Source organism: Hippocampus comes, unplaced genomic scaffold (assembly GCF_001891065.2).
Source record: "Hippocampus comes isolate QL1 unplaced genomic scaffold, H_comes_QL1_v1.1 scaffold225, whole genome shotgun sequence".
Lineage (NCBI taxonomy): Eukaryota > Metazoa > Chordata > Actinopteri > Syngnathiformes > Syngnathidae > Hippocampus > Hippocampus comes.
Genome location: NW_017805197.1, coordinates 337,893 through 347,794, shown reverse-complemented (window position 1 = coordinate 347,794; position 9,902 = coordinate 337,893). Strand labels below are relative to the sequence as shown.

Here is a 9,902-nt window from a genome sequence, read left to right as displayed (position 1 = left end):
GGGGGGGGGGTATTTTCCCTCCGTGTTGTTTCTGTTTCAAGCCGAGTGGGGTTCTTTTGTTCTCAACCGGGGCTTGGAGTCCACCTCGCAGATGAGCGAGCCCCCGCCGCCGCTCCAGTCAAGACCCGGGGGTCAAAGTCAACCCAAGGCCGGCGTAGCAGTGAATGACTCGAGCTTGCGGTTGTTCTCTTGAAGGTGACTTACTGCAGTCTGACGTGCCAGCAGCTCCACTGGTTCACCCACAAAAAGATGTGCAGGGCTATACAGGAGCAGAATGCCCACTTGGGAAGCGACGCCCCGAGGATGAAAGAGCCGAACGGTGCTAACTTGTTCATTTCACTCGAGGGCAAGCAACTAAAGACGACTGGTTAATCCTCCTCGCTCCCTGTTAGATGGTGAGCGTGACCTGGCGACAGAGACGGCCAACTTCCTGCAGGAGCTGTGCCTGCGCGCCGAAGAGACGGTGGCTGCCGTTGGCGGCTGCCCCGCCGAGCTGCTCGCTTGCCCATCTGCGCCGTCGCACAAACCGTCCGGCTCCCAGCAATGAAGAGAAACCATCAGAGACACAGACGATACGATGTGATTGTTTGTTGTATGCGCTCTTTTTGCTCCATGTACTGCACTTTGGAGACAGCGGTGGTTGTTTTAAAGTGCTCGAGAAATACACTTGGTTTATGACGGCTTGACATCCATGTTGCGTTTGCATTTTTTTTTTTTCATCTTGAAAATGGTTGACTTCCAAACTGTGAAGGCAACAAAATGAAGGTTCGCTGCTGGCGCGTGCTGAAAAGAAAAAGGAAATAAACGGGCGGCGGCGTTCCCAAGTTGGTCCCAAGTTCTGATTATTATTGGAGAGATTTGGGAACGCCGGCCGCCCGTTTATTTCCTTTTTCTTATCACAACCTCTCCGAACTCTCGAGACGCCCAGCGTCCGTGCGGTCGACGCTCGGCATCCACAACAGTTTAAAGCGCAATGAAGCTGTGGGAATGAATGAATGAGAAGAGAGTCGCGTCGTAACCAGTAATAAGAAGCTGATTCGGAACAAAAGTTGAGCGCCTTGTAGTGCATATTTCGTCAATGACATGTCCACGCAATTGTACGTGCACATATTTGATCACTTTTTGACATTTTAGGGGAAGCTGAGCTTCCCTTGCAGTCTGAGAACAATCGCCTCTGGTGTGTGTGTGTGTTTGTACTGTCACTTCCATCATTAGTGGCAGCCCTTTCATAGAAAATTTGGCACGAAAAGTGCAATAAATCAACACGGAGGGTAACCGGGGGCAGTGTTTAACGGTGACCAGCAGAGGACAGCGTTGGCTGCCTTCCAAAAGGCAAAGCAAAGTGGAGCAGCCAAGGGTCAACTGGGACCACCTGTTGCCTGGTCACGCAGCAATAACCTCGACACGCTCCCTTTTATTTTGAAACGTCTTTCCGGAAGCCCCAACAAAAGGAAAAGACGTCAAGGGGGCACCGGTCGAGCGAGGGAAACAACAGCCATCAAGCCGATGGAGCGACACGCGCAAAGGCTTTCGTCTCGTCAAGCCAACGTCAAATGTGAAGGTGGGCGTTGCGCGTCAATGCACTCGATGATATGTCATCAAAGATGCCCGAAGCGCGAACGACAGGCTGCTCAGCTAAAGCTAGCTGAAGCCTCCACAACACGCGCACGCACAGCACCGCCGAGCCGTGGGACAAAAATGGATTTACTTTTTCATAACGCGGCGCCCAATGCGCGTATTAAAGACGCACTGTCCGAAGACAGGAACAAAACCGCTAACTGTCTTTTTTTCCCCCAGTTGCAAAAGGCTCTCTTGCATATAAATGACCATTCGGCGACGACACAAAACTGCTGCACAAGAAACCAAGATTGAGTACAAGAACTCGTGCGTGCGTGTGCGTGTGTGTGTGCGCGCGTGTGTGTGTGCGTGTGTTTCCACCAAAACCAACTCACTCAAATTCAGAATATTATTGAGGTCCGATGTTTGTCCTCCATGTCATTGCACATGCGCAAAAGTGACCAAACCGAGCGCACCCACAACTAAGGCAAGTCTGGTTTTTGTTTTGGTTTTTGTTTTCGGTGGGAATTGATTGAAGGAAAGGCAGCTCGTGTGGTCACGTGGTGCAGTGCCTAACCGTGACCAGCAGAGGGAGGTGCCGGCATTCCAAAAGTCACGACCTCAGCAAAAGCAAATGTCAAGTGAAAGGGCGGAAACCACCGCGCTTCACAAAGCAAAGTGGAGCAGGGAAGCGTCAAGTGGGATCATCTGTCGTCTCGTCGCGCACGTTTCTGCCGCGTCCGATCACGTGACCCAACCGAAATGGTCACCATCGCTCCTCGCATTGATGAATGAAATGTGATTGGGACACTGGGATTGTGAAAAGTTGTCGCTGTCGATGTTTGGCGACCTTTGCCGCCATGGCGTCCTTTTGATCACGTGCTGAACGTGCACATAACGGCGTCGAGGAAATTGGTCGCCCGCTGACCTCGGGTCTCCAATGCTACGGTGACTTTGTGCGGACGGGAACATTTCTTATGCGCTAGGTCCCGAGTGCATTTCCAAGCATTTGTTTGTGTTTCAGCGTTGCCGTCGGACGTGCTGAAAGTGGTGGTGGGCGAAGACCATCGGCCGGCGGGCCCCCGCTTCAAAGAGGAAGACGAGGAAGACTACGAGCGTCGGCCCACGAAGGAGGAGGAGGAGGAGCGCGACATCAGTCGGGCGGACGCTTACGTCGTCCGCGTCAAGGTGGAAGATGAAGGCCGTTGGTCACGCCTTTGCCAGGAGATGGCGGGGGCGGAGTCAAGCTGTCACATGACCACGCAAGCAGAAGACGGCAGCGCCGAGACCAGCCCGCTTCTGGCGCCGCTGTCCGACGGCGAGCCGGCCGAACAAGAAGAAGAAGAAGAAGGAGGAGATTGGCCTCCTGACACGGACGACGGCGACGCCATCCGAGAAGGTTGCGGAAAGGACGAGCGCTTCAAATGCGTCGAGTGCGGCAAAAGTTTTGCCAAGCGCAAAAACCTGAGCACGCACATGTCGCTCCACAGCGGAGAAGCTTTCGGCTGTTCGTTTTGCGGAAAAGCCTTCAAGAAACGCTACAACTTGCTCATCCACGTTCGCGTGCACACCGGAGAGAAACCCTACGCCTGCTCCCTGTGCGGCCTCAAGTTCTCCCAAAAGGGAAGTTTGGCGCGCCACGCCGCCATTCACACGGGGCAGAAGACGTTCACCTGCTCCGTGTGCGACGTCAGCCTCTGCCAGCGCTCCGATTTGCTCGTCCATTCGCGCATTCACACCGGCGAGAAGCCATTCGACTGCGCGCTGTGCGGCGCCCGCTTCTCCCAAAAAGGGAGCTTGGCCAGGCACGCCCGGACGCACACGGGAGAGAAACCCTTCTCCTGCTCCGTCTGCGCCGCCGCTTACAGTCGCAGGCCCGCCCTGCTCAATCACGAGAAGACGCACGTCGACGGGCCGGCGTATGGAGCTGAGCGCAACCCGTCGACACGTCCCATCTGACCTTCCTTTTATTTCTTTTTTTTTTTTCCTCCAGCTCTACTCACGACCGCTGCCTTCCTTCTCTTGTCAGATGCAACTGGAACCCACGAAACCGACATCCCCCAAATCCTTTCATGTGGTCCACTTGATCAAAATAGCGTTTGCGGGGATTGGGGAACAATTCCAAACGCACTCATCCAACGCGATTTTGATGTCGTGGACTATCTTGGCGTCTCTGCCTCAAACAATGAATCCAATACGCCTGAGTCACATGCATTTTGTTTTTCCTTTTTACATTGTGGAATAAACTCTCTAGAAACAGTGAATCGAATCACCAGGGACCTACTGTGAGCAAAATCGGGCCGGCCGAAATTTGATGGACAGTGGCCGACATGCAACAAAAACTCTTTGTCGACGCCCCTGGTCATCACCACAAAGGGATTTTGTTGTTGTTGTTGTTTATATCACTGATTCTCAGCTGCTTCAAGTAACACTCGTGTTGTTTGAGCTCCCTCTGGTGGTACTCGAAAGAATAGCTGAATGAGGTGTTCCGACTGGGCACGTCACAGTGGCTTCAACTTCTTTTGCATCTGATATGTGTTGACTTGTATTGAACTGTTCAAGACATTTTCATGTCATCTTTGAGAACTGTGTGGCCCCCCCAACCCCCCCATATTTCAGTGCAACGTTCAAACCGCACAACGTGAAGAGTGGCTTGCCATAATATTGAATATACTTCTTGCATTTATACTGAACTGCATCCTCATCAAGGTGGTACTTGGATAGCAAAGTTTTATTTCTTTTTTTTTTTTTTTTGATTAGGTGGTACTTGAAGTAAAAAAAAAAAAAAAAGAATTGTTCAAGAGCCGGTGCTTCATGTAGTTCACTGAATGGAGTAATGATGATAACTGGGCCCTCGCTTTAGTGGGCATGTTGAAAATGAATGCAGATGGAATCCAGAATACAATCCAGGCCAGAAAAAAAAAAAAAAACACATCCAATTAATTTTGTAATAAGAAAAGTCAAAATGGCGGCCTCTATCTCATCTTCGAATGGAGCAGTCGAACCGGGCGGACGTGTGTTGAGTAGCGTCGCTGGTGTGGAGGAGTTACCCTGAAGTGAGTTGTGGCCTTTCGTTTCAACTAAAGGAGCGCTTTGCCGCCATCTCAGTGCCAAGGCATGGTGTTTGAAGTGCCTTGAGGGCTTCCTTTGAGACAAAACTTCGGCTCGGTTGTCATCTTGGTGCTAGCTTTGAAGGAGCTAATGTTGAAGTGAGTTTTTAGACAAAAGTTGTGCTCTACTGCCATCTTGTGGGGTCTTAGGGTCAATGAATTATTTGAAAAGTGAGTTGAGGAGTTCCAACGAGACAAAAGTATGCTTTGCTCCCATTTTGCTGCGTTTTGCTTCCAAGGACGCTCGGATGAAATGAGTGAAGGGAGTTGCACTGAGACAAAAGTTGTGCTCTGCCGCCATTTCGCGGCATCTCTTTGTCCGGGAACTTTTGTACCCTGGCGACCAGTCCCCGGCGTACCCTGCCTCTCTGTCCCAAAGTCAGCTGGGACGGACTTTGGCTGTCATCGGGACAAACATGAAAAAAAAAAGAAAGGCTGCACAGCCTGGACGGAGATCGTCTGTCTGTCTGTCGAGTGACAAAAGTGAGGCCGTGCACCCCGGAGCAGCCAAGGCAAGGTTGGTGGCGGCACCCACTTCCTGTTGCAGGTCTACCCCAAATCCTCCCTGTCAGCAAAAGAGGAAGCGGCCTTTCCTTTCTCACCCGTTTCACCGAATGACAAAGGTTCCGCCGCCAATCGCGGCAGTCGGTCTCCCATTACGTCCTGTTGAGCCTGTGGTGATGTCATCTTCTGTGGGTGGGGCCATGCAGGGGGTTACTCCGTTTATTTTCTGCCTGACTTTGGTCACTTCCATTTTTTTTTTTTTTTTTAAGTCAGACAGGCGTGTGGGTGAGGGGTGAGGGGGGGGGTCAACGTGGGCGTTTATGCTGGAATGACTTGGCGGCTGGCTGATGACTCAGGTGATGTGTCATACTTACACGATATAAAGGGGAACTTTCACATGTGTCCACAAACACACGTACTGTACACACACACTGTACACACACACGCGTGCGCACTCCTACGCGTGCTGGATTTTGTCTTGAAGACGCACGGAGCCCCAACAACATGAGACGTAAGTTTGCTCTTTTGCTCATACTTTTCAGGGGTCAGTGTGTGCATGTCCTTCGATGGAGACGATCCCCCGCCCCCCTGCCGCCCCCGTGACCTTGCGTCCCGGTGGCAGAAGCCGCAGCCCTGAGACCAGTGAACAAAAGTAAAACGTGTCCTTGGAGAAAGCGGGCAAAAAGGCTCAAACAATGTGCCCTTCAAAGCCTCCATCTTGAAAGGTGCCAAGTGTCGGCCGAAAAGAAGACGGGCGGCACGCCGGCCGACCCTCACATCGACAGGTAACTCGGGCTCGGAACGAGACGAGGCGGAAGCTCAGACGCGTTGAGGGAGCGGCTCAGAAATGACCTTTTCTCTTTTTCGGATTCACGCCGCAGACAACAGTGAAAAACGCAGAGCGCGCCGCGGTCCACTCGCGGGCTCGGTGGGCAAACTGAGCCCAAAGAATCTGAGATGGATTGGAACCGCTAAAACGAAGCTCGACGGAGCTGGAATGCAAGTCAAAGGAGGCAAAATGGAGCTGCGAGAAGCTCCAGTGGAAGGGAAAGTCGCTCAAGGGGACAAAGGAAGAAAAAGTTCTAATGGAACTCGAGAAAGCTAAAGTGCAGCTGAGAAGCTCAAGTCTCGCGGAAAGGCGCTCAAGCGGAGCCACGACAAGTATCGAGCGAAGATGTGGCCAAGTGACGCCAAACAACCGCAGAATTCAAACAAAGCTCATTGTCTTGGAAAGACGGTCAGCCACGTGACAAAATGGCGCCCGCCAACATCCCCGTCGGCGTCCGCGCTTTGTTGTCTCCGCCTTTGCTTTTGGCCTCGACCTGGCACCGAGCTTTGATCCTCGTTTTGCGCGGCGGCCACTCCCGTTCGCCCGGCATGGTCGCCGCATCTTGCTCGCAAACGTTGGCTAGCTAGCGCTAGCAATCGCTTAGCATCTTCAAATGGCGGTGCGGTGGTCACGTGACTCAGCTGCCAGCATTCTCTTGGACCTCGGTCATCGGGGTGGGAGCAAGCGCGCGTGAGCCGGCGCCTTTGCGTGACACAATTTCAAATTTTTTAAGTGCTGGAGACAAAAAAAAAAAAAAAAATCAAGAGGCATAACAACAACAACAACAAGAAAGGCGCGGGTGTGTCGGTCAGGACGTCGCAAATGATTCACACTTTTGGCCCGTTACCTTTTCTTCCTGGCGCCGCGCTGCCAGCCTGTCAGGCGCTTGCGACAATGTCTGCGTGTGCGTGTGTGTACATGCGTGAGTGTGTGTGTGTTTTTGTGAAGGAGCGTATCTGTGTGCATTCGAATTTTTGAGTGCATCTGAGCTATGCGGATGAGTGTACAGAAGCAGGAGTTTGGATTTGTGTTTTTGAGTTTGCCCGAGTGAGTGCATGCATAAGTGTGTGTGTGTGTGTGTGTGTGTGTGTGTGTGTGTGTGTGTGTGTCTGCCTGAGTAAGCGTGGGCGTGTGTGCGCAGACAGTGATGTCATCATCTGCATTAATGCCCTACGTGAGCGCGCTCATGAATTCATGAGGAGGTCACAAAGTGTGTCAAGATTTCCGACATCTAGACAAGGGAGCATTGTGACGTCACTCAAGGTCGCTGCGATGCGACGGACGAAAAGGTCACCGATGCACGGGCTGTCGTCAAACGTGTCGTTTGCGTGGCCTCCCCGGTGGCGTTTAGAAGAGCACGTTTGCTCGATGGCGTCAACATGAGTCGCCAATCGGACCAGTCGTGTGGTAAACGAGCGCGTTGAAGCTGAAACCACGAGCGAGAAGAAGCTCAGGTGGCTCCAAAAGAAGAGAAAGTGCAAATATAAGGAACGGAAAGAAGTAAAAGTGGAAACAAAACGAAACTGAGCTATTCCTGAGGGCAAAGAAGCTAAAGAAAGCTATCGAGGAGCTAAAAGATGACTAACTGGGACCGACAGACACCCAATCTGACCTGAAAATCGCTAAAGTGTGACGAAGAGGAGGGGGAGTGGAGCTAACGGTAGCTAGCATAGAGCTCGAGTCAAGCTAAAGCTAGGTGGAAGCACAAATTATGTCAAGTCTTCCTTCCTGTCCAAGTCAAGAAAGGATGTTTACGAGGTTGTTTCGGTGACGGCGCGGCCCCAAAGGGGTGCCCCGGGGCCACTTCCTGCCTCCGGGCGCCACTCGGGCCTCCCCGGAGGCCCGTCGGAACTTTGTCTGGGTCAAAATTCCAGCCGCAGAAATGTGGAAAGTCCAACGTTTGTGTGCCGCGTCCGACTCAGCAAACAGATACGGGTAACGTGCGGGCGCGCTGACTAAGTGACTCGCTGAAGACACCGGTGAGGTTGCGTGTTGGTCACAGTGCTTGCCAGGCGCTTTTCGCCGCTTCCTGTGCAGGTCATATGTTTCAATGGCTGTCGTGCGTGACGTCCACTTTTAGTTTCACCGAAAACTGAGCAACTTGATTCAAATTCTTGTCTGCTTCATTCTTTGAAGTGTCTGAGTGGGAACTGTAGAACAAGCTGTTGTTTTCATCTTTGATGTCACAGTCGCCGTCGTCGTTTTGGTTGCCGTCAACGCTGATTCAGGAGGCCTGGAGGGAGCGACGCGTTGTCGTCCTCCCTCGACATTTTCCAGTTCTGTTTAAGATCCTCTTATTTGTTTTCAAATCGTGAAAAGGCCTCGCCCCACCTGACCTCTCTGAGCTCCTCCGCGAGCGCCTACCCGGTGCCTCGGGTGTACGGACAGACATTATTCGAGGTCCGAAGAACTCGGCAAGCCCACTCGCTGCCCCCCAAACTCGTCTGAAAACTCATTTGTATTCTTTGGCTTTTGACTCAGCACGATTCCGACTTGATTTTTAGTTTGACTGTTTTTGTGCTTTCTACTGTCTTTGTTATTAATTTATTGTTTGATTGGGGGTTTTTTGTGTTTGTTTGTTTGTTTGGTACATATGATATTTGCTCCGTGTACATTGGCACTTTTTATCCAGCGGTGGTTGCTTTCAAGTGCTCGAGAAATCCAGTTGTGTTGCTTTTTTTCTCTTGGACAGCGCCGCGTGACTCCGCCTCCCGTCTTCTGCGCCTGCTCCTATTGGTGGAGCTGCTGCGGCCGTCGCGCTGCGGCCCCGCCCACCACAAGGCCGTCCTCTGCAACACGCTCAAGTCTGCCGCCAATCAAATGGACGTCATCAGGAGGACGGCGCAGCGGTTGCAACACGTGCGTGAGCGCCAACGCCCACCCGCCACCCTCCTCTTCCTCCAGCCCTTCCTTCCTCACTTTTCTCACGTCGCCGGCCGTCCCGACGTCATCTTCTTGCGTTTTGCCTTTCAGCATGACGACGAGGCGGCGGACGACTTGCTGGAGGCGCGACTGCAAAGTCTTCCCGTCATCGCGACGACCGCCGCTCACTTGCGCACGTGGAAGGTAAACACAAACAGTCCCGGCGCGTGGGCCTCGAACGCTGCTTTGCTCGGGACACGTTTTTGACCATGTGTGTGTCATGGCAGGCCAACGAGTCGCTCTGCGGGCTGTACGCCAACGCGCTGGCTTTCCGCGCGCACGCCGATTGGCTGAAGGCGGCCGCCGAAAACGTCAGCTTGCCCTCCGAGGCGGCGGGGGGCGCCGCCATTCGCCTGCTGCGGCTGGCCGACCTCGTCAGGACGGCGCTCATACAGGTGAGGTGGACTGGTCGCCACCGATGGGGACGCCGGCTGTTCGGAGGCGCTCCAAAGCCAGAAGGGGCAGATGCCTCGATGAACGATGGAACGGTCGGGGGTCAGTGTCAGGGGGCATCTATAGATGAGTGACTGAATGGTCGCCAGTCGCCATCCTAGCACATACAAACCATTGAATGGTCGCCACTGCATGTAAGGGCACGTAAAGGCAAACACTCGGGATGGGCCAGCGCCAATATCGGCCTCATTTTAAAGTATCGGGTAGGCTTCCGATACCGGCCATCGATAGTTCAAGCAACAAAAAAAATAATAAATGTCACCCGTGGGAGTGGTTGGGACGATAATGCGGGATTTTGACACATTGGCAAATCGTCATCTGGGTCAGAAAGCAAAGTCTCGCTTCACAAATGTTGGTCAAGGAAATTTGCCGTCGCAAAAAGTACGAGAGGTATCCGTTCTGGGAGAGCAACTATGCCTCCCGGTATCGAGCCGGGTAAAAAACAGCGGCGCCGGACACAAAAGGAAAGCGCTGAATGGTCGCCAGTTGATGTCCAGCAGCATGAAAACAAGCGATCCCACCCCCCC

The 9,902-nt window shown here is 52.8% G+C and overlaps 3 protein-coding genes across 4 annotated transcripts in view; all 3 read left to right on the top strand.

The window, feature by feature from the left end:
* Positions 1 to 581, top strand: part of LOC109515161 (ankyrin repeat and MYND domain-containing protein 2-like) — a 7,532-nt gene extending 6,951 nt beyond the window's left edge. Inside the window, exons 10-11 of one of the 2 annotated variants that reach the window (XM_019868765.1) lie at positions 196 to 319; positions 393 to 581. In XM_019868765.1, coding sequence (XP_019724324.1) covers positions 196 to 319; positions 393 to 547 — 279 coding nt within the window. In that variant the 3' untranslated portion in view covers positions 548 to 581. Of the gene's footprint in view, positions 1 to 10; positions 93 to 161; positions 320 to 392 lie in introns of those variants that run through there. The other variant, XM_019868764.1, reaches the window with a different exon arrangement.
* An 816-nt stretch (positions 582 to 1,397) lies between these two features.
* LOC109515150 (gastrula zinc finger protein XlCGF8.2DB-like) lies at positions 1,398 to 3,780 on the top strand. The gene is made up of 2 exons (XM_019868747.1): positions 1,398 to 1,561; positions 2,582 to 3,780. The coding sequence occupies exons 1-2, from the start codon at positions 1,507 to 1,509 to the stop codon at positions 3,514 to 3,516; spliced, it is 990 nt and encodes a 329-aa protein (XP_019724306.1). The 5' UTR covers positions 1,398 to 1,506; the 3' UTR covers positions 3,517 to 3,780.
* A 1,709-nt stretch (positions 3,781 to 5,489) lies between these two features.
* The window catches only part of LOC109515186 (uncharacterized), a 7,639-nt gene continuing 3,226 nt past the window's right edge, over positions 5,490 to 9,902 (top strand). Inside the window, exons 1-4 of the mRNA XM_019868797.1 lie at positions 5,490 to 5,682; positions 8,693 to 8,859; positions 8,974 to 9,066; positions 9,150 to 9,317. Coding sequence (XP_019724356.1) covers positions 5,676 to 5,682; positions 8,693 to 8,859; positions 8,974 to 9,066; positions 9,150 to 9,317 — 435 coding nt within the window. The 5' untranslated portion in view covers positions 5,490 to 5,675. The remainder of the gene's footprint in view (positions 5,683 to 8,692; positions 8,860 to 8,973; positions 9,067 to 9,149; positions 9,318 to 9,902) is intronic.

Bases quoted from the DNA above. Each gene is read 5' to 3' on its own strand.
- LOC109515150 (XM_019868747.1), top strand. From the start codon at position 1,507: ATGGAGCGACACGCGCAAAGGCTTTCGTCTCGTCAAGCCAACGTCAAA. The intron at 1,562-2,581 runs GTGGGCGTTGCG...TTTGTGTTTCAG, and splicing joins AGCCAACGTCAAATGTGAAG to CGTTGCCGTCGGACGTGCTG.